We start from the raw sequence: 24,222 nt of genomic DNA on the forward strand, positions 1-24,222 counted from the left end.
GGAATCCGGATCACACCCGGTTGCGGGAAAGCAAAAAGGTGGGGAGCGGGGCTGGAATCCATCATTGCGCTTAAAACTCTCGACGCTTTTGCGGATTTTCTGTTGGTGTTATTTGTTTTTTGTTTTCGGTTCTGTCATATCGAGCATCATTCTTCCTACCGATTTCTCATAGTGTACATGAACGGTTGAATTTTTGTGTCCTCTTTTATTTGTAGGCGATTTTTCTTTTCTTTTTTTTTTGTTGCAACAATCGATTGCCTTCACCGCTCCAACACATGCCACGACCCAGCTTTTAGAGCTTCGGTTTTCATGTAAATCCACATTTGGGTGCTGGGGTGCTGCTAGTCGTTCAAGGAACGGATTAAGCTAGAGCAAGACAAACACAATGCCACAGCAACCCTTTCTCACAACCAACAGGACGAACTATGCCCCTCTTCTGATTGCCTCTTTCCCGAGTGCTGGCTTTTGGGCTTCGGCGAGCAAACCCACAAACGAACCACACACTCGAAGGGGTTATTATTTCTGCTAATATTTACTGCAAATGCCGAAAATGAACATGAAATAATATGGCCAATGCAGAGGGATTTCCGGTCGGCACGCCTCCGAACACAGGGAGAAGGTAATGCGGTATGTGTTAAATCTCACCCGGGATTAAGATTTACTTTTCGGATATGGCCGTCACCCTACTCTTCTCTCCTCTTCGCACACTCACACAAACAGATTTGAAACTGTAGGTCCGAGCCCCCGATCTCGCTCCAGTTTCCCATTTAATATCCTTTTTTGCTGCCTTGTGGTTCATTCTAGCGTAGGAAAAACTGCACTCATCCGACAACACAGACTCCATGGCCAACATTGCCTCTTCTGATTCTGGTGCCCTTTAGCTCTATGTGTGTGTGTGTGTGTGTGTGCATTTGTGATGGGAAAACTATGGCTTATGAAGGGAGTGATTTTTTTTATTTCAATTGTCGGACAGTTTGGAAAGTTATAGCGCCAGTGTGCCGTCCCTTCAACGTACGAACGCTTTGTTAGTTTTTCTTTTTTTAATTTATAATTTACTACGACTTCTGCCGCTTTCACCATGTCATCGATGTTGCCAGGCTCCCCGCGTTCGCCCTCCAATTTCAGTGGCTTACACTTTAGGTACTCTTGAATCTGGCGTAAGTCCGGGTTTTCTGTTTGTTAGTATACTTTGATCCAGTAGCACACACAGTGTCTCGGATACGGATACGCTCAGAGTTTTGTTGCGCACTCGCCCTTCGTTAGGTTCTGTGGAAAATGGAACTTTTTTATGCTTTTCCAAATGATGTTACGACGGTCCCCTGCCGCCGTACATCGTCGGGATAACAAAGCCGGCGCATTGTTGTCGCTCCCGTACTCGTGGTGGAAACCGGGGCGGGTGGGACTTTTTAATGATTATGATGATGATGGTGATGAGAGTATATTTCACCGGCCGATTCACCCTAATGCCGGGGCGCAATCCGCCGTCTCGAGCTCTTTTATGAGGATGGTTAGACAATGAAGAGTTCGTCCTTGCATTGGTATTTGACTCAAGCGGAAGCGAACAGTGATGGACGACGAACCGACGAATTTCCTGTACAGTGGCCTGCGGCTATACGATCCAACGTTGTCCAAAAAGTGGCTCTTTGGTTCTGAATTTCACGTTCAAGTCTTTGAACGGAGACTGTTTGGAGGTGAGAAGTATGTGAGCATTGCCGGAGACTGGGAAATAAAAGTTGAAGCCACTGGAAGCTGCTACTCAGCTGCTGCTACTACCTCGCCTGGTGTGCTCTCGGACGACGTTCGGTGTAGTTTGTCGAATTAATAACTATTCTGGGCGAGAGGTTTTATGAAACCTTCGTCCATCCGCTGCATGATCCATTGTAATGTTCATTTCCCGAGATGATTGGTGAAAGTGTTGGGACAATATTTTATTACTCAAAGTTATGCAGCTCATATGTGAGCATTGGTGAGCAGGGAATGTGGGGTGACCTTCTATACGAACCTCCTGCTGTACACTGCCACCAGCATGTTTTTAATGCAGTATTGGAGTTGATGCTCTATTCGTATAACCTGTTAGCAAGTTGTTGAAAGCATAGTTTCACCTACTAGTCAGACATACCAGTGCACCCGGTGTGTCGGTATTATCCGTTGAATATCATCGGTGCGATAAACATCGAGTTTGACCGGACGAGAGAAAGATGTGCGATGGCCAGAACAGCACTGTTTTTCCATCGCCTCTCAAGGCACTGGACACTGGTGTGTGCCGACCGCTTAAAGGTGTCCTGATGTCCTGCCGGGGGTGTGCTTATGTCCCGTTGTTGCTGATGTCATGCCCGCTTACCGTACCCGCTTATCTGTTCGCCACATATCCACCATGGGAGACGGTAATTGCAGGAAATGTATCTTGCCTTCGATACGTGCGGATATATGATATGCGCTGCTTTGCTTAACGAGCATCTCTCGTCTCGTGTGTCCCGTTGTGGCAGAACCGGCTCTCGCAATCACACGACGGCAGGGAGTCTTCATTACCGCTCCCATCGTCATACCCACCACGTTCACGCGTACACCGGAATGACAATCAACTGGGCGAATGAACCGTTTTGTTGGTTGGTTGGTTTTGGAATTTGTGTTTCGGGAACTTTTGGGTACAGAGTGCGCTACTCTCCTCCTGATCCTTTGAGTGAGGCAGACCTTATGCACTAACCAAAATTGTGCTCTTGGGCACCTTGATGTCGTTTGTCTTCTTTGAAGAAGAATTTCAAACCAATTGGTATTTGCCTTTTTTTTTGTATTCCGATGAAGCGGCTTCCAAACGCTTCTGTCATGCCATTCAAACCGAGCAGGTCACCTGGTGCAACGCTTGGGTGCCGATTTACTGTTGTTTGGAAGGCATCATCATCACCGGAAGTGTACCATTAATCGTGCATTTGGTTTTCAATTTTCCCTCAAGCGTCCAGAAATATTTCACTCTTTTCTTTCATCTAGCCTCAAACAGTGACCAAAGAAAATGGGACCATTTTTGGAGCTGATGGTGAACCTATTTGAAATACCTGCTAGCTGCATGGCCCCGATCGCATGAGCGACATCGTAGCAAACGGTTGGATGGTTTCAACAGTAAATTGCTTGCAGTGTACCGTTTTGGAGAAGCGATAACAAAAACCTATCAGCAGGATGCATTGTTGTGTGCAGGAGACTCGGAAATGGAAATGAACTGGGTTCGTCTAAACTTTTGCAAACACGGCGCAAAGTAGGATTAGATGTTTGAAATAATTTACTGCCCAGAGTTCCTGTTCCGAATATCTCCTACAACACAGGGGCGCACCCACCCAGTGAAAACCCTCATAATGCATTAATTTAACTTCCGGTATGCCGGGGGTTTTCCTCTGTTCTGCAAAGGTACACGTTCTAATGAGAGACTGCACTATAGAACCGCAGCCAGGCGCGCTCGTCAACCGCAACGAATGGAATGTCATTCTTCAAATTAATCTCCATAGCTTTATACCTGTCGCAACCAGACGAAATTTCAGCGAGAGGTAAAACATGATGGTTCCTTTCCAATTGTGGACATTTGTAACGTTCTGGGAGAGCGCTGCAACGCACAACGGTTGAACGGTTACACAGTACCCGCTGCCGGCCACTAAAGCGGCGGTAGGAAAGGGGTGTACTATTACTCATTTTCTTGACATTCTCGTTCACGTTCCCGCGGTCACCGTGGTTGAGAACCGGGCGCCCTCCGGGAGTAAGCATTTGCTGTGAGCACTGCCTTCTTCCCGAGAACTCAACCGAGGGCTCAGCTTACCTAAACAGTTCGTAGCATCCCCACGGTACCCGGTCACGTCCTCCTGCTCGTCCAGCAAACTCTGTGCAGTCACCTGCACTTTCGAGCAAAAATGGGCATTTTGTGGCAACTTTTGTTTTCGTCGACGTGTCCCCCCTTCCAGCTTCTGTCGTCTTGCGCTCCGGGGAGGCTAAAAGGGTTTCTCTTTCAGCTTGCCTTGCGGTCGATGGCGCTTCGTCGAATGGAGCCAGCGTATAAATAACAGCTCACTATCCCCACAGCCAACGAACTTTGGATGGCTTCTACACATACAAACACACACAAAGTGTTGGTTGAAAGGCGTGCTGAGGAACGATTGAAGAGATATTCGGTTACTTTGCATGCTCGGCTTGACGCCCGCAGTGGGACTTTGGGACTAGCTGGTGATGCATTCGCAGCCAACCTACCTGATTGCCGCTTATGATGGGTCCGAACCTGTTTAGGTTTAGATCTGACTTATTTGCGCTTCTCGCGCTGCATCACTGCTGTTAGCTCTATAACAGCCATCATCAGAGCTAGTGCTGGACCTGTTTTGTGCATCGTTCAACTCTATTTAGAGACGAGATACATACCGCCAACGATATCTGCCCATCGTCTTGGGTGCAGTCTAGAGCATTTACAATGGCAGAACTGCAACTGATAGTCTGGTCCGCCGCTGGTGGTGCTTTTCTGCTAGTGGTGGATTGCACATTAGCCCCATCTTCAACATTAAGCTTCGATCCTTCTCCTTGGATTTCACTGTTGCGACAATGTCGGGTTGGTGGCTTGAGCGCGTGTGTGTCTTTAGAAACATGCTTGGGAATACCCCCTTCGGTGAGCCTTCAAAACTCTACCACAACACGACATCAGGGGAAGAAGAGAAGTGCCTTGCGCGCTGAGGTGCGCTTGGTGCTTATCTTCGCTTGTCCATCTCGTAGCGATTTGTCTCAAGAGCAGCGCCTCGGGAGAGTTGGGGCGTGCGCCCGCGCGATCGCTCGTTTGCTCGGCTCGGGAAAGGACCCCTAAAAGCCAGCCGCCCCAACAGTGTGGTTGAGCAAGCTAGGCAAAATGTTGACACTTCTCATGACGTCGAATGTCAACGGCTGGTGCTGGTAAGTAGGCGAACCTAGGCGAACAGTTGATACGGCTCTTGGAAAGCTTTTAACCATTGGCTGTATCTATCATTCGACGGGTTGTCGTGCTGGTGCGGTGTGTCGCGCGGGCTCGATTAAGCAGCAGAGCAAAAAACACGGCGCCTTTTTGTGTGCTGCCATACCGCCCGATGGTGCTGCTGCTGCTGCTGCTGGGGTGATTTGGTGTAGTTAGTAATGACGCATTGACATCCCTTCGTAAATCGGGTGGCCGTTGTCGTGCTTTCGTCTGGTGACAACCGTTGACGGTTGGACAGTTTAAAGGGGAAAGGAGGATTGGTGGGTCTTGTTGTACATTTTTCCTGCCAGCAGATGGTGTGGCAAAATAAAACACTCATCAGATGCGCACATCCACACGCTGTGTGTATTACATGCCTCCGCGATTTTGAGGATGCTGTGTGTTACGGTTCAAGCACCTCCCTTTTGAGGTGGGCCGTTCTGCGGATTCACTCTGTGGTTTACATTGTTGCCGAAACGTTGGTCATCGAAAAGGTTGTTCAAACCGGCAGTCGTCCCCACGTATATGTAATGCGATGATCCATCTGCCCAAAACCATACGCCGTTTGGGTCGTAAACAAGGTGATAACATTTTCCCACTGATCCTGGTGTAACATGAAGAGTCGTTCTCTTTTGTCGGATAGCTGTTTTCAGGTTTCCTTCGCTTTTTTTCGGTGATTCGGTGACTGAACACAAAATTGCATCAAAACTGTTAGTGATGGAGAGACTGTTTTCGGTGTGCAATGGTGTTTGAATGTGCGGAATTTAATCGCCATCGGTAACTGGTTGCTTTTTCCCACTAGAATGTGTATACAAATGTTGCACATTTATGTTGCAACTTTAGTTTGGATATTCAGAAAAGGTTAAAAAAAATAAACAACGCATTATCAAGTCTAATTGTATTCCAATGTCCAATGCAATGTTTGCGAACTTAGAAATAATATATTAAGATGATGAAATCCCACGCCATTTTTACAGGAACATCTATAAAAAGCATTAAAACAGGTTTTCATTTTCATTACGTTACCTTTAGCTGGAAATTACTTTACAGTGGCTCTCTGCAACAAGAAAACATTCACGTTGAATGTGTGCGTACCTTTGCTCTGGCGCGCCCAGGTGACATTCGTTTCATTCTGTGTGCCCAAATAAGACTTAAGACCCCCTCGGGACACATTCGCTAACGTTTCCGCATTTCGCACGCGACAGATTTACACAGATTTTCTTCGACTGACTTGCGCGGTTTGTTTTACGTAGAATAAAATTTCCATTTCCGGTTAATTTCGTCTCCGGTGCGTCCAGTGGGAATATTCTGTGCATCCTTACGGCACGGCGGGTGTGTACACGCCGCTTACGCTTTGGCACTACTTCTACCCCTTCGGCTGCAGAAGCATTTACACGCCAGAAAGATCCCCCAACATAGTATAGCCGCGTGGCAGAAGATATGCTAAACAATCAGGAACTACTACGGGTCCCTCGCGCTCCACCATCAACGCACGCACATTGCGAAGTGTCTGCACAACGCCACTTTCTTCGCCATTTTCTGCCAACCGTTTTCCCACGGGAGCCATAATTTGTGGCCGGCACGGGAATGCGCACAGAAATTTTAAAGGACTTTTGCCCTGACAGGCAAGATATGCGGTTTGTACAAAATGGTGTGTGTCACGAGCCTCCTCACCCCCCTGAGTGCGAGTGCTGGACCGATTACTAACCTCTAGGGAGATTTGTGTTTCTGTCTCTGTGTGTGTAGTGCGTGTGTGAAATAACAAAAGAAAGGGATTTCATTTCATGCCGCTACAATGTTGTAATTGCATGCCTAGTCTGCGGACATTATGTCGACAGAAGGTGTGTGTTTTTCTGCCAAAACGCTTCCACTTTTCCCATGGACCTCCAGCATCGTTCCCTGTATTAGTATGTGTGTGTGTGTGTGTGTGCTGTGAGCAGATAATTTGTATTTAGTAATTTCATTACTGCCACATATTGGCCAAGGCTGGCCCCAATCCATCCACCCGCTCCAGACCTTTCCTAAATGCAAATCGCATGTAACCGCACGGACCGCGGGGTGTGCACGAAATGATAGGTTTCAGCAAATGCACTCTAGCAGCCCCCGAGTAGGATCATCATAATATACCACTCTCCTCCACCGCTCCGCTGTTGGCCAACTATTGCGCACTGTTTCCTGCAGCGTGTGAAGGCTTGTGTGCCGCCCGCTTTTAACCTTTTGCTCGTCTAAATGCCGCGAATCTCACGCGTCTAATGGCTTTCATGACCGGTCGGTCGGTCGATTTCATGTGGCTATGAGCGAAAAAGGGCTAAATCATATTTAGGCGTCGCGTATGTTAGTTTTCCAGCGCACCCAAAAGCCAAAAGAGCCGCCGTGTACATGCCGTGACATACGCCAAACTCCATCCTCCCCTCTCCCCCCCCCCCTGCCTGTAGTGAAGCGACGGATGTCGACAACGTTTTCGAGAGCGCTCATCCTGCTGTTGCTGAGCCATCCTTCTATCTCGCTGCACGCAGCATCGGAACTGTGCATGCAACATAGCATTATTGGATCGTGACAGGAAAGGCAAGGGAGGGCGATGGTACACACGGCGTGGCGCACACACGTATCCCTGCGTAATGCACGAACAGCTTCGGGGCAGCAGCACTACTGGGCCGGTCTGCTGCTGGCTGGTAGCCGTTACTGCTGCCGTTGCGTAACGGGGCACACAATCGACAGCATCAGCTTCTCCGCCACACTGCGTGAGTTACATTTGTGTGGCGACAGGGTTATGGGAGAGTGACAGGGGGAGGGGGTTGGGGGAGGGAGCAGGGGATTGTTAAAGGCAGCAACAACAGCAGAGCCTGCCTTTCACGTTCCAATCGACGTCCAATTCTTGTTTCGTCGCTTCGTGGCGCTCTAATCGCCATCAGATCGGATTTCCTTTTGTGCGCTGCGAAGAGAGACTCCCTTCTTCCCCCCTTCGTAGCCCGCTCCTCTTCGGCCGATCGGTTGTTTTATGCCGCTGTGTCAAAAGCTGGCCGAGCGTGTTCGCGAACGCTGGAAAAGTGTTGTGTGCGCGCGTCACACTCACCCGGGGTGGACGGGAGCATGTTTTGAGTGATTGCGTAGTACGGTAGGGTTGCAGATTTTCCCCACACACTGTCCCGGCGGATGCCCTTTGGGGAAGGACTACCGGAGGAAGAGAGTACTGGTCTTTACGGCGGGGCCCCGTTAGATGGAGGTTTTCAAGTGGAATTTCGTTCTCGCAGCGAATGCGAAGAACCATTTACATAACTGGTTGAACTAAGCATGGAATTAATTAAGGTTACCAGTCAGAGAGTCCACATGTGCATTTTCACCCGCAGCAAATGCAGCGTTGGGAACGAAGCAAAAGCCGAAGGCTAATGAACTCAACAGGCAATACAATATTGGTCTTGGGTATTTTTTTATTTCTTGTTTCTGATTTGTCGCTGTATTAACTCACTGCCGCAAATGATTAAACAATACTTAAGTATATTAATGACATAAATTACTCACAAAAACATAATCACGCAACTTTCTTTTATTATCTACTATTTGTTTACGTCTTTATTTTTCTATTTGTTTATTTGTTTTGTAAATATGTTTCATACAAAAGACATCAAAAATAGATAATTGAATGTGATTGTGTCATAAAATGGGACGACGAAAGCTCTTCAAATAATGAATTGTAAATTAATGCAAATTAAATGTAAACGAAATGAATGATTGTCCTCATCTTACTGCACTTCTGTATCTTATTGATACATTTTTTTTCATATTATCCCCATCAGAACTTTGGCATTCGTTAGTTTCGGAAGTGTAGAGAAGAAAAAGCCTCCCTTGTTCAGTAAATTTAAACCAACCTGGCGATCATGCGAACCGGCTTTAAGCGCCCTCCGGCACAGCCCAGACTAGACCTAAAAGGTAGGACTAGGAAGCGGTGTTGGTATGTTGGCATGTCGGGCGGTGTCGTTTACGCCACTATTAATGATGGGACCGTGTTTTTTTGCCTGCCTCTCCCCTCTCTGCTCGAACCACGAATCTGTCCCTTCTTCAGTGTTTCTTGTTCCCTGAACACCCTTTGCGAACATTGGCCGAGCATTGGCAAGCAGACCCGACCGCAAAGTGTTGCAAATGTGCTGTTTGCTGGCGCGCTTGCGTACCCGGTGATGGGCTTATAATGATTGGCTTCGCGCTTAACCGCGCTGTTGCCTCTGCCCCGCACCATGGCAGGCCACAGTTATTCCCCAGAAGCTCTGCGCGTAAGCTCTAGTTCCCTGTATCGCCGATCCGGCTGTGTCTCATCAGCAAAAAATGCCATCCGCTCGCGAAAGATTGCTCGCGTCCTCCAGCGCGGACGAGGAGGAGGATGATGATGATGACGACGCTGCACTGGCCTGAAGCATCAGGTCGATTGCTTAAATGCGCTTCAGGATTCAGGTTTTTGTGGCTTTGCTGCTGCGATGTAGGCTCGGCGTTTGCGCAGAGTGCGTTTGACCGGTCGACGCAGCATTTCTCGCACTATCCCGCGCAAGCCAGCGGATTTCGAGTGAAATTATCGCAGTTTGCGCCGACAGGAATGTGCAAGCTAGAGAATAGCTTTTAAGAATAATACAGTTACTAATCGGAAAATGTGGCTTGTTTAAATGCGGTATAGGTTTTTCGGGCGCTATAAACTTAAACAATCCATTTCAAAAAACTAAATTCTGTTGCCTTTTAATTCTGCTACGATGACGGACGTCCTTTCACACGAAGGAATAAATGTTAATAAATAAAAGCAACAACACCTACTTTGCTAGCTAATCTCCTGGGAACCGTTCGTTAAAGAAACGTTACGGTAACGATACATTCGAGAGAACCCCTGAACCACCACCGTCTCCGGAGACAAATCCGTCGTGTGTTGAGTCGCAGGCGCAGGTCGAAATCGCGCACGTACTGTGTATCGTGTGACAGGATGCTTGATTGCCGAGCTTCGGTTGGGGGGGGGGGGGGGGTAAATGTCACTCCATCGATTGGACAATTGCAAGAGTGGAGTGTGTGTGGAGCGGAAGTGATCAAACCAGTCCCTCGTTGTGTACCGTGATCTGTGCGCCAATGGGTAAATTTTATATAATTTCTACTTATCCCCATTACTGTACCGGACCATATGTCTTACTTTTTGTACGCCACACACCGATTGCTTGCCTTTCTCATACGCTGCCCATTAAAGTACCGTACCGCCCCGGACGAATGAGTGAGGGCAGAGATTGCCGTTTTGGGACGTGGTGTCGATTTAGCGATATTAAACACACATATTTTTCCTTCAAGCCTTTTTTTGTTGTTGTAATATACACAAATCCACACCGCCCCTTCGACGCGGAAGAGTCGTACGTTTAAAGCAGCTTAACCGTTTCTGCCATCCGCGATCGTAGCCCGATCGCGCTTGCTCACCTCCGTTGGTGAAAAGTATCGAACGTCTTCGTCACCAGCGCTGCAAACGATTGGGATCGGTACATTGGCTGTCTGCCGCCTTAAGTACCATGTAATCCGGGTCGACGTCGCAACGCGGGGCGGGCGCGTTTCGAACCCGCGAGGTATTACCGCTTAAGTACAAAAATTATGCGACTTTACACACGACTGCCTTAAACCTCGACTGCGGCTCGGCCAGTACGGCCGGGCACGGCTGACACTCTCGGGGCACACCACCGTACTCGCTTATTACTGCAACCTCCGCACCGGAATCGAACGCAAAATCCGCTGGTGACGCGGACCAGTGGTATGATGATCCGCTCGCGACCCGTAACAGGTTTGCGTGTTTTTGTTCATGTTTTTGTGTGTCATTATGGGCGCTCCTAGCACGGTCGCTTGCAAAACCTTTAAATGCATTTATTTTCATTCGCCTTTCAATGGGTTTGCGGCTGGGCATTGGTCAATCTTCTAGCTAGTCGTTTGGATTTGTGTAAAGCGACGCCCGTTTAGATGGTAAATGGCAGTAAAAAAGAGGACGCACTAAATGTTTGCTATTTTATGACGAGGATGGGCAAGTGGTGGGGCTGTTTCCTAAAGGTTCGCGACCATTAAAGAAGCGTTCCGATACTAAACTGGACAAGGATTATCCCCACACCATACCGCCGGACTGAAGCTTTTGTAGAAGCCATACCAAGCTGAAGCGCTGAAAAGGTGCTCTTAAGCACTTAAAAACAATACGCTACCTTTCATTCCTGCTTCTTACAGCAACGCACCGCGGGACGCGCGGGAGTGTTCGTTTGGTTCTGTGTCTCACGCTCGCACCCGGGACCTTGACCATTCCGCAAATCAACCGACAGCGGTGAACGTTTTGTAGCGGCAAAGAAATCTGTAATTCCGATAGTGGGCCAGCCGCAAAAAAACAGCAGGCTTTAGCCATTTTTAAAGTACCAAATGCGTTCCACTGCGGTGCGGTGACAAATCGATCGCATCAGCCCCACAGTTCGTGGGGTTGTTGCAGTCGTGAGCCAAGACTTTCCTTCCGAAAGACAGTCGTGCCCCTGCGTCTGCTGTGCAGGGAAGTTGAACCGGCTCGGGGAAGGGAAAAGAAGGCTAATAAACATGAAAACAGGCCTACAAGCGGAGATTCGTAGCAACTTAAGCAACTGTAACTAAAAAACAACCCGACAAAAACGCTCCAGACACAAGTATCGACACTACATAAAACAAAAAGACACGAGCAAAAAAGTAACATCAATACTGCAAAATCTCTATCTCTTTCTCTCTCTCTCTCTCTCTTCTCGGCGAGCCCTTCGGGGTATGCGAACGCAAACGCACCCCAGCATCGTCGCATAGCTGGTTCTGAGCGAAGAAACAATTGCAAAGCGATTAGTCGTGCAATTTACGTATCAATTAGCCCCGGTGCCGTGTGCCGTGCCCCTCTCGGTGGAAGGCGGCAGGGCCACCACCGCCACCGAAGGGACAGCAGGGAACTTCGTTCACCATCGGTAATGATGGTAAGATCTTCGCTGCTTCACAAAAAAAACAGCCAAAATGCCGATCGTCTCGAGGAAATTACTCGAGTGCTGCGAGTTTTCTTTTGCTCCACTCGTACTCCCCGCTTCGAGCCTACAAAGGGGTGGAATCCGGGCGACATTGGATTGGAGCTTCGGTGGAAGGGGGGGGGGGGTGACTTCAAGGGAGGTAGCGAAGCCGCTGCCCGCAGAGGGTATAAATATCTCACTTTCGGGTTAAGCTTTTGGAATGTGCTGGCTTTTTTGCGGTTTACCCTCTCTTGCCCCCATCATCCTGTGCTGAGAGAGCTGCATCGGGAAGTGTTGTAGATTGAATCGATCGAAGATCGTGAGGAAGAAATCCCCAGCCCCCCACCGTCAGCTGTCGAAAGTGGCCCCCAAAGCGCGCCCCATTCGTTCTTTCATTTCGTTTCGGTCCATCCTACTTAGCGCATGATCGAGAGTGCTCGGTTTCGATGCATTTAACCGTGCCGCGCAGCAGTAATACAAGAAACTTATCCCTAAAAAACAAAAAAGATGGAAATGCAACCTCTTTCCCGCCATCCCGCGGTAGAGGAGAAACACATATATAAATATGTTTATGGTAGCGGCGATAGTGAAACACATCCGCCCCAAAGATCATGCGCCTCGCTTGCGGTTTTTTTTTGTTTTTAACCAGCGGGAAGACCTCAAAAGCAAACCGACCGAAACCGCCCGAAAACCCCCCGAGGAGGGAGGAGAAGCTCACTCTGGAGACCGAAAGGCCGTTACGACCGTTTGGGTCAACTCTGGTGCATAGGGTGCTGGAAAAAGAGCGCGAGAGAGCACATCGGGGGACGGGACACGGGAAAATTGTGTGATATTGATTGGTCACGATTTAATAAAATATTTTTAATTTTTTCATTCTCTCATTCTTTCTCCCTTGTTTCGCCTTTCGGAATGGATTCACCGCCAACTGCTGGCACACGTATACGGGACACACACACACGCCGTCCTACAGTCCAGCACACACAGTTGGAGAAGAGCACACGAGGAAAGTCTGCCGCCTGCTGCCATAGAAGCATGATGCAGCTCGTACCTTCGGCGCAGCAGCAATTGGACGAACAGCAACAGCAACACCACAAAGGAGCGGGATCTTCCGGAGGCGGCCTACTGCAACTGCAACCGCACCAGCCGGCAAGAGGAAACACTTACCACCGCCAGAGTCATCATCATCATCAGAAGCATCATTATTGTGCTGCCCGTCGTCAGTGTCGTGACTGTGTCGATCAGCAGCAGAAGCAGCAGCAGCACCAGCAGCAGTACGGCGGCGCTGGCGGGTGCGATCAAGTCAAAAGGCACCGCAATTACGACGGCCGTACAATCACCGACACCGCGCACTATTAGGGCAGTAGTGGTGCCGCCAGAGGACGGCACACGCGGCGTGCAAGCAGCCATTGTGCGCCACGTTACAGTCAGCCATTTGCTACGCCGTGCATGGCGTGCTGTGCAATGCATCAACAGGCAATGAGTGCACGGGACCGTCTCTCCGGACAGCACATTCATCGCAGCCAGCAGTGTTTGGTAGGCTAATTTTGACGCCCAAACGACTAATACAATCGAGCGCGTGTGAGGTGGAAGATTGCCAATCATCAAACACAACAACAAAAAAAAGGAAGAAAGCCTTCCTTGACGATACGAATTGAAACGCGGTAACAACCTCCACAGGCAGAGGTTACATTACCAGACTAGACGATGGATTTGTATGAACGCATCGAGCTGAACAGAAGGAAAGAATTGCCACACCTGCAGCGAAGGCAGCGGCAGCGGCAGCGAAATGAGAAGAAAAGAAAGCAATCGAATGCCGGTAGTAATGAGACGTCGTGCAATGCCGGAAGCGATCGGGAGCGGAGTATCCTTAGCCCCGCTGCGGGTGAATATCAACATCCGCTGCGACCGTTAAACACCTGCGATCCGTTGAGAGGGACGGAAGAGCCGTCACAACGGTGGAGTAGCCACGACAGTTGGTTTGCAGGCAACAATGCAGCAGAGGGCGGCCGTTCGGGCCGAAATGTAAACTGTGCGCCCGCCAGCTCTTGGCGACCGCCCACCGATTGGCGTGACAATCAGTGTACACGCAGCCGGTGCCGCCGAAAAGTGATGGCGTACCGGAGCCCACTCACCATCCCCCGGTGGCGACAAGCCCTTATCACCGGTGCCATCTTCCTGCTAGCGGTTCTGCTTCCCGCAGCAATCGCCGGATCGCCCAAGTACGAAACGGCGTACGCATGCGAAGGGAAAACGCTCATGATCGAGTGTGAACCGGGCGACCTGATCAATCTAATACGGGCGAACTACGGTCGCTTTTCGATCACCATCTGCAACGATCACGGTAACGTGGACTGGAGCGTCAACTGTATGTCGCCCAAGAGCCTGCGGGTGCTGCACTCGAAGTGTGCCCAGAAGCAGAACTGCTCCGTGCTAGCGTCGACCAGCATGTTCGGCGATCCGTGCCCGGGCACGCACAAATATCTCGAGGCACACTACCAGTGCGTGTCGGCGGCGCAGTCATCCACCACCACGAACCGGCCGAGCCCGCCGTGGCTCAAGACGTCCCAGCCGATCGTGTGGAGTACGTCCACCGTGCGCAGTCCGGTACTGAGCCGGCTCAATCTAACCACCGATTTAGGGGGTGGCGGTGGCGAAGTGGCCGTCGTGGCAGCCGTTACGCCCGCCCTCTCAACACCGGCCGTCACGTTACGCCCCGGTGCAGGCGGCGGGAACGTCGGTACCAAAACCAGTCAATCACCGACCACCTTCCGGAACAAGGGGTTCGAGAACAAGAGCGTCAATGACGATCTGGCCATCATCAAGACGATCACCGACCGGAAGAAGGGGGGCGATCCGGTGGAGCCGCTCAGACCGAGGACTCCGTACGGTGGTGTGGAGGCCGGTCCAGTCGGAACGTCCGGCGGCGACGGCCTGCAGAAGGAGGAAGACGATGACGATGGTGCCGACCTGTTCCCGACCCAAACGGCAGTATTATCCGGTGCTGCAGCACCACCCGGCGTCCGGAAGCTGGACGCTGCCGGTACGCCGACGAGCGTTAATGGCGGGGGCAGCGTGCAGATTGACATTAGCCACGCGTGCGGACCGAGCACCGCCCGCAACCTGTTCTGGAATGTGACGCGCGTGGGCGAGGTGAACGTGCAGCCGTGTCCGGGCGGTGCGACGGGCATCGCCAAGTGGCGGTGCGTGGCGGTCGCTTCGCTAACACCCGAGCAGCGCGTCCATCTGCAGCAAGAACACCAGCAGATGCTGCAGATCCAGGCCGCACAGCAGCAGTCGGCGGGAGGCGCGGGCGGCGTTAACGCACCGTCAGCGGACGATAGTGGTAGCCATGGTGATATTAGTTTTAGTAGCAACAGTGTTGCCCTTAGCGATAAGCAATCGATGGTCGGTGCCGCTACCTGGTACGCCTACCGGCCGGACCTAACGCAGTGCCGCAGTCTGTGGCTGAACAATCTCGAGGTGCGCGTGCAGCAGCCCGATTCGTCGCTCATCTCGATCGCGAACGATCTGGCGCAGGTGACGAGCAGCAAGACGCTGTACGGCGGCGACATGCTCGTCGCGACCAAAATCATCCAGACGATGTCCCAAAAGATGCACTACGACATCGAAACTATACCGGACCAGCGGCAGCGAGAGGCACTCGTGTTCGAGCTGCTGAATAGTGTGGTCAAAACCGGGAGCAACCTGCTCGACCAGTCGCAGCACGCCAGCTGGCTGGATCTGAGCGTGGAGGATCAGATGCGGGTCGCCACCTCGCTGCTGACTGGGCTGGAGGACAACGCGTTCCTGCTGGCCGACACGATACTGCGCGAAAAGCACGTCGTGCAGAAGGTGAAGAACATTCTGCTCTCGATACGCGTGCTCGAGACGCGCAACTTTGGCAAGAGCACGGAGCTGTTTCCCGACTCGTCCACCGAACGGTGGCAGGTCAGCAACGATCAGATCGAGCTACCGAAGGCGGCCTTGATCGAGAACAGTGAGGGGGGCCTGGTGCGTATCGTGTTCGTGGCGTTCGATCGGCTCGAGCAGATATTGCGCCCACAGTTCAGCAACATTCAGCAACAGCAACAGCAGCATGGTTCCGGTGGCGCAGGGCCATCGTCCGGTCGGGTTGAGCCGAGCCAGCACCGGCACCTGGACACGGACGGCATCGCATCGGCCAACGTTGCCGGGCTGGGCGCAAACGATGGCACCTTTGGGTCGTCCGCCGGTGGCGGTGCGGGCACACGCAGCAGCGATGCGGGCTCGCCGTCCGACGCGGATGTCGCGGTGGTGCCGCGTTTGCGATTGCTCAACAGCAAGGTGATATCCGCCAGCCTCGGCAAGGGTCGGCACATTCAACTTTCGCAACCGATCCGCATGGTTCTGCGGCATCTGCGCACCAAAAACGTGTCCAACCCGACGTGCGTATTCTGGAACTACATTGACCATGCGTGGTCGGAGGACGGCTGTCACGTGGAGTACACGAACAGCACGCACACGGTGTGCATGTGCAACCATTTGACAAACTTTGCCCTGCTCGTGGATGCGGTGGACAACGAGACGCAGCTGTCGTTGCTGTCCCATCTGGATGACAGTTTGCTGCTCTATATCGGCATCGCCGTACTGGTCGCCGTAGTGGTGATCGCTCTGTTCGCGCGCAAGCTCTGCTACAGTTCGGTGCTTGCCAAGCTGCGCAACGGTGGGCCCGAAGCGGGTGCTGCCGGTCTGCGCGGAGGGCCCATCGATCGGGACCCTGCCGGGCTGTCCATATCCGCACATCACGGCACGGTTGCGGGTCGACTGCATCATCACCATCATGGCGGTAGCAACAATGCGGGCGTGGATCTGCATCATCCGACCGTCGCGACGGCGGGCCACCATCATCATCATATGGTGCATCATCATCTGCCACCGCCGGGCACCGGTCACCATCTACTGGTTGCGGACGATTTCCACCATCAGCAGCAGTCGCAGCAGCCGCACCCGGCAAACAACAACCTGCACAATCACCATCCGAACAATCTGGCCGGTGGTGGCAATCATCATCACGTCAACAGCAACAACTTGGTAACGACCACCTTCAACAATCTGAACGGCGGCGGTGGAATCGGGGGCGGCAACTGCTCGCCCTCACCGCCGGGCAGCGGGTACGACCATCACCATCCTGGCCATCATCTCGCCCGACTGAACAACAATGTAAATGTCAACTTCCCTAGTAATATTAGTATCAGTAGCAACAATAGCACTAACAACAGTGCCGCCGCTGCCGCCGCCCTCCTGCTCACCGGTGCGGGCAAGGGCGGTGACGATGCGCTGGCCAAACCTTTCCCCTCCTATCGCACGAATAATAATCAAATCAATCTATTACGCGCAGCCAATCATCACGCACAACAACAACAGCAGCAGCAGCACCAGCAGCAGCAGCAACAGCAGCACCAGCAGCACCAACAACCTGCACCATCAGCCAACGCACCATCTGCAGCAGTCCTCCTTCAGCAGCAACAGCACAACCACCGCCACCACCTCCACCACCAACCGCAAGCTGCCGCAGCCACCGCTGGCACCATCCTCCTACAAGGGTTCGGCGGTGATGGCGGCCCATCATCACCATCAGCATCATCTCTAATCGCGTCCACCTCGCTGATCACGACGATCGCCCAGCCCACCTCCCAGCAGACATCGCCAGCGGGCAGGGGAAGGGGTGGCGGTGGTGTCAGCATGGACAGCAGCGGAAGCGATCGCAGCAGCAGCGGAAGTACTACCGCCGCCGAGATGGTTGCGTACAATCTGAGCGGTGAGATCGGTGATGGTGGTGCGGGGGTAGCCAATGGTGCCGGTTCGCCCGAGAAACAGCTACACCTGCACCATCACCAGGGCAGTATTGGTAGCAGCGCTTCCTCGGGTTTGCTAGTCGTTGCTGCCGGTGGTGCGAATGCGAGTGGTAGCGTGAGTGTTGGTACGGCCGGCACTATCACCTCGTCCGCGTCGTCGAGCGCGAGTGCGAGTGTGCCGCTGCTGCACCATCACCACCATCACCATCTGCATCACCATCTGCACCAGCATCTGCACCCGGGCGGTTCTGTCTCATCACCGTCCGATCATTCCTCCGTACCGATCCCGAGCAAGCGGAACCTTTGAACCGATCGTCGCCACAATCACTGCAGTGCACGCAAGCGTATTCCTGCATTCGCTTTTAAATCGGTTTGAACGGTTGAAGGGTCGTCTTATCTGCCGACATGGACAGAGACAGAGAGAGCGGGGCGGTAAGGCAACTAAAGAAGGGAATGATGGCGACGACGGATGACGACGGACGACGACGACGACGACAACGATGCTCTCCCCATTGACACACCGGTATGTGGATCGCGATCGGTATGAATTCTTGTTTGTTTGAAAAAGCAATCAGTCTTATGTGTTGTTGTTGTTGTTGTGTTGTACTACTGTTGTTGTTGTTGTTGTTGATTGCGTTTTATGGCACTTTCCGTTGACGTTACTTTAGTTCCGTTTCACACCCCCTGTTTTGTTTTATGCGATCACTGGCGTGGTGTGATCACGTGTCTGAATATGTAATTTGAATTTTTATATGTAAGGATAGCAATGTTTTACTTTTTTTTAAAACACATGTAGCATTTCCTAATTTAATTGTTGTTTAGTGTTTCATGTGTTATACAATCGGCATAGTATAGAAGCAATCTCCGTGCGATACGTGTGTTATAGAGCTTTGTATGATTTATATATGGATGTAAATGAGTGTGTGTGTGTATTATTTATAAGCTTTAGTCAGGTTAACATCCATTATAAATTGATTTCGCACCTTAAACTCCACTGTTTGCCATTGTGCAATACTCACCCGCAGCGTTTGATTGTTTATAGCTCTCATTTATCTGAACGCCCATTCCTTTCCGTGTTTTTTTGTATAGTGTGCTGTTTAATTTAACAAAATAGTTTGTAATATTGCACAAAATATTGTTTTAAAAATAAAGGTTAACAATGTTTATGTCCGTTTCATGCTGTGTTCCCTACCACGCACCACGCATTTATAGTGATGGGGTCTCTCCGTGGAGAAGAGAAGTAACGATTGCCACCAGTGGAACTAAAATCTGCCATGGACTACGCGAACGTCTCATTTCCGCCCCCAAAACTGCACGCTGCGTTAGTATTTTAAAGAACAAAAAAAACAGACACACACATACACATCATTTCAAGCATTCTCACAGAAATACAATGTAAATAAATCTATTTACTATGGCAATGCGAGCGGGAGGCCACCAGGTGCATCCGCTCCTATGCGCACATACAGTGAATAAGAATCTAGAAAGCAGACGCGATAGTATGATGTGTATTAGGTGTATGTGATTGTGTGTGTGTGTGTGTGTGTGTCCGGCGACCACAAACATAATAGGAACATATTTAAAGCAAGTAAAAAATGCAAAACATACTGCTGCAAATAGGAATCATTTAAAGCAAAGAAGTGAGGGAGAATGAAGTCTTTTGTGGATTTCCATCAATGTCTCGCATGCAAGGAAGCAATACCATTCTACTACTACTACTACAACTACTATTACATCTTCAATACCTGTGAGGCATGATTGGTAGTGTTTCGTTACATAGGTTAACAAGAAAAAAACTAAACAGGGAAAAGGGAACGAGTAAAGTTTATCGAATGACCAGCATCCAAGAGTAGGAGGAGAGCGTGAAACAACGTGGAAAATCAGAGGTGATAAAGGAGAGTGATAGAAATCAATCAATCAATATGTGTTGGTGGCTGAATGTATAAAACGGAAGAAAAAACAGTTCATATGAAACAATGTTGTATAGCTACACTAATCGTAAGCGTTCGTAAAATCGCGACGGTACCACAAGAATCTAGTTTTTATTTAACACAAACCACTAGGAAAGACGATGGCGAAGGAAAAAGGGAAGGGTGTAAAATGATAAAAGTTGTTAGTTAGTGTACACTCACCACCAGCCGCCAGCGCGCTTAAGTTTTTCGGTACCACCCCTTCACCAAACACACCGCGCGGGGTAGGAGAGTAGGAGCCAAACCAAGAATGAACGAATGGGGGGATGCAAGGGATGTGCAACCTTTCCACGTGTTCCGTTCGATCGCGCAAACGTTACGCTCGCGTCATCCCTATTCGCGCACCCCGATGACCCACGGGGCCGGACCGAAGACTCGGGGCGCATTAATTATTGACTTTTATTTAATAGAAGCTAGCGAAAGAAAAGGGTGCACGGCACACAGGATGAAAGGTGACAGGGCTATCCCGTTTTCTCACACGCCGTGTGATTTGATTGTAGACCCTGCGCGCTCGCGGAAATCATCAAATATGTATACAAAGATTTTCTCTCACAGACAAACACACACACACACCACGACATTTAAGCGCAGTTTGAGCGCGTATTGTTCGACAGAGGAGTAGAACAGGCTTTCCAAACGTTCTGAGCAACAGCAGAATAAGGATGAAGGGTGAGAATGTGGAAGAGGGGTAGGTCTAAAATGCCCGCTTTTTTATCATTCCCACAGAGCGCGTACCATGACGGGAAAGGGGTGTGTGTGTGTGAGAGAGAGCTAGAACTGGAAGGAAATTAGGAAGGAAGTAATAAAACAAAACTGGTTAAAAAATGAACTACTGACTGTTGATGGACATTTTCGTTTTATTGTTATAGTTATCAAGAGCATATAGAAAATGACGTTGAGAATTATGCTTCGAAAGAAGAAAAGCCTTAAGCCACCACAAAACCCAGGATGGATAAGGATTGTGTTGATTAAACACAACGGTAGGCAAGTCCGATGAGTGAAAAGAAATCGATATTTCCCCTTCACAGCATCGGCGTTGGATTGTGTTAAGAGTAGCTTTTGGACCAACGACTGAAGGCTTCCCGTGGAATGTGTCGTGCCCCGTCTATCCTACAGAAGACCACCAGCCGTGTTGATGCCTTCCACTTTGCCCCACTTCAAGATGCCTTGCACCGCTGGTAAGTATTACGCTTCCTAAACCAGAAGATTAATCCCTTCGCCGGCGTTAGCGGGCGTCGGGTAATGATCAATTTCTCCGGATGAGTCATTTAGCGCGGTGAGGAAATGCGCGCGTGCGAGGCAGAACGGAATCATCGTTCCGCGGAAAGCTCATTAACACATTCTGTTTTTCATTCACGCAGAACACACCCGAACGGGCCATTCGAAGACTCGCCACCGCCACCACCAGGGGAGGCAGTAGTGTGCTGTGACCTGCGCTACCCCGATGCTTTTTATCACATGCTGCCGTTTGCCGTGTCGTTCGGGGGTTTCCAACTGCTGCGCCCCGAAAAAGGTTCACCTTTTCTCTCCCGCGCTCGATGGCAGCAATTTATAAATGTTTCATAAAAGTCAATCGTTCGGAAAGGCTTTATTTTCCTTAACGGCTTTTCGTGAATGACCTGGCGGTGGTGTTTCCCGCTGCTGCTGCTGCTGCTGTCCGGCTGGTTCTACGCTTCCCGATTTTCTCCACTTCCGGGTGCCAGACTGAAACGGGAGAGAAAAGAAAGAACATCATGCAGTGGCAGTCAGAACTTTTGGGACTGTGTTTTTGTGCGTGTTCTGACATTCCCCAAACCAAAATCGTTATTTGGAACGATTACAAAATGTGAAAAAAGAAACACAACTGTTGTCGGAAAAACTTTTCTCCCGTGAACTCGCCCTGTACTGTGGTTGGAGGAAAGTGTCTACCATTCCGGTAAGGTCGGGAAACGATTTTTCACATTCGCCGATTAACCTCTGGCGGATATCGAACCAAGGATATGAAATTGGCATTCCCATGGAGCAAAAAAAAACACACACACACCTGCAAACCTTTGTGTAGACATTCACACACCCCACCCCACACACCACATCCGCAACAGCCGTTGTCAATGCGGAATCGGAACAATAGTTCCTTCGGCCTTCTTTTTATGACTCTTTCAACCCACTCAAACCAGCACCAAACAGCGGCACTTAAGTAAGGCAAAATCGGATTGGCTTCAATTTTGGTGTGGCAAAAAAAGGACGTCGTGCGTCCGGGAAGCAGCGCAGCAAGCAAAAGGTAAACGGTGTGTGCCTGCTCTCGAAACACTATTTCCAAATCGTAAAGACGTGTTCATCCAGAAAAACGTAACCAGCTTGGGTAGAATTGGGTAGCGCCACCCACAGAAAACCAAGAAAGAGAAAAGGCACGAGACGCCGTTTAAGCGGTCGAGATCGTCCGAATGGAATGAAAATAAAAATACCACGCTCCATCGCTTCGGTCAAAGCGTCCCTTACGAAATTTTCCCCTGCCCGGACGGAAAGAAATCCGGAATCGATGTCCAATTTGTTCACACAATTCGCACAGCTATGTTATAGTGCTTTCCCGAATCGGTGGGAGAGATTGTGAAGAGGGGAGAAATGCCATCGGCGCACACCCACTCCCCTCTCCGTCACCTTCATGATTTCGGGTAACGTGGCAACATTTTCCGGTTATTATGAGTCGACCGATAATCGACATCGGTCACCACCACCGGGTCCGTTTTCCGTTTTGCCGCTGCTTCCGGTGTTTTTTGGGGTTCAAGATTTTCCCTCCAAGAAAATCGAACACTCCATTTCTCCATTCCTTTCTGTTTTCACATTGTTTCTCTTCGTTGCAGCCCGGGTCGATCCTTGCGCACAGGACAATGGTAACAATCGTCGGGAGGTTCTTTTTTCGTCCAGATGAACCGGTGAGCTAGCATTGCGAATTGTTAGTTGTTGAAGGATTATGTTACGGACGCTGTGAGTGTTGTGTGTGTGTGTTTGTATGTTAACCCCACAGCCCTTGTCTTTGCCTTGTAAGCCTTGTTCGATCGTCAAATTACTGCAAGCAACAGCATAGGACATTTGAGCATGAATGAAACACTGCGCAATGGGGTAAAAAAATCGTCGCATCCCTTACCAGTAGGTCAACTGGTGGACAAATACATGGTGTATCAACCAAATCGTACTGGAAACACCACTACTACTAAGGTCTGTAATCGGTCCCTCTAGGAAAAATGGTTTTGGTGAAACCGGAGGAAGCATTTTGTCGATTCGTGCCCGAATCGTTTTGGGGTCAGGTGCGGGGTGAGTGGCGCACATAAAGTAAGGCAACGACGAGTGGACCGAAATCGTCTTTTTCCATAATTGAAACATCAATAGATCGGATAAGCAGCAACCGGTTTTGGTCGGTTCGCATTCTATTTTCTTTTCCACAATCCCTTTCTCGTCCGGACGCGCTTTTCTCGCCCCGCTTACACCGTCTGGTCTGGCGAGACTAGACTAGGATTTGGCTTTTTTGCGCTTCGAGTGGTGAGACGCAAGATTTGGCTCGGATTTGTGCCCACGCAGAGCGCAGAAAATATGCTACATGCGCTCTCGCGTCTGAAAAGCGTCGGGTTTGTTATTGCTCTTATTGTTGCTCGTTGGAAATATTATTTTCTTTCTCGCCTTTCCGACAACCGTAAGCCGATTGTTGCTGATCGTCCCTAGGTCCCGGCAAACCGCCCCCTCTCGAGGGGGGGGGGGGGGTATGTATGATGCGAAACCCGGAGGAAAAAGTTTTCGCCGCCAATGCAAATGCGTCGGTGCGTCTTTGAATGGGAATTGAATTGTAAATGTTACACGAAATGGTTATCGGATTAATCGAACGTCAATCGGTGTTTGGGGCGTGTTGTAGATATATTTTGGCGTAATTTTTTTTCTTCTATTTAGTGTTGTTGCATTTATGCTAGGAGGAAAGGTATGCCTAACGGCATCCGAGGTAGAGGTAGTGTAACATATTTAATGTAACGTATGCGGATATGTAAGCTAAATATGTTGAAAAATTTATTGAAAAATGCATCGAAGAAGAACTATTATTATTTTAAAAGCTGACTAGCTGAATTGCTATCTAGCCAAAGCGTCTGTGATATGCTCCATCTCAAAGTGTATTATGTTCTGTTATTAATTGCTAATCTTTGCGACGATTTGCGGATGAGTTCCGTTTAGCCTATCGAGCGAACATGAAATACTGTTTTCGACACCTTCTCTCAAAGTAAACATAAAATTATTTATTTATTTAGTGAAATATTTCCATAGGCTTCGCAGTGCTCGAAGCAACTTAAACCAACTATCTTAACACTATGTGCTTCTTCTTCTTCTTCTTTGGCTCAACAACCGTTGTCGGTCAAGGCCTGCCTGCACCACTTGTGGGTTTGGCTTTCAGTGACTAATTGATTTCCCCCCATAGCAGGATAGTCAGTCCTACGTATGGCGGCACGGTCCATTTGGGGATT

The 24,222-nt window shown here is 50.0% G+C and overlaps 1 protein-coding gene across 8 annotated transcripts in view; it reads left to right on the forward strand.

The window, feature by feature from the left end:
• LOC121591006 (latrophilin Cirl) overlaps window positions 1-20,540 on the forward strand; it is an 88,565-nt gene extending 68,025 nt beyond the window's left edge. For 4 of the 8 annotated variants that reach the window (XM_041911285.1, XM_041911284.1, XM_041911286.1 and 1 more), the window contains one exon: window positions 12,908-20,540. In XM_041911285.1, coding sequence (XP_041767219.1) covers window positions 13,642-18,078 — 4,437 coding nt within the window. In that variant the 5' untranslated portion in view covers window positions 12,908-13,641 and the 3' untranslated portion in view covers window positions 18,079-20,540. The remainder of the gene's footprint in view (window positions 1-12,907) is intronic. The other 4 variants (XR_006004505.1, XR_006004506.1, XM_041911289.1 and 1 more) reach the window with 4 other exon arrangements.
• The last annotated feature ends 3,682 nt before the right edge of the window (window positions 20,541-24,222 follow it).

Source organism: Anopheles merus, chromosome 2R (genome assembly GCF_017562075.2).
Source record: "Anopheles merus strain MAF chromosome 2R, AmerM5.1, whole genome shotgun sequence".
NCBI classification, from domain to species: domain Eukaryota; kingdom Metazoa; phylum Arthropoda; class Insecta; order Diptera; family Culicidae; genus Anopheles; species Anopheles merus.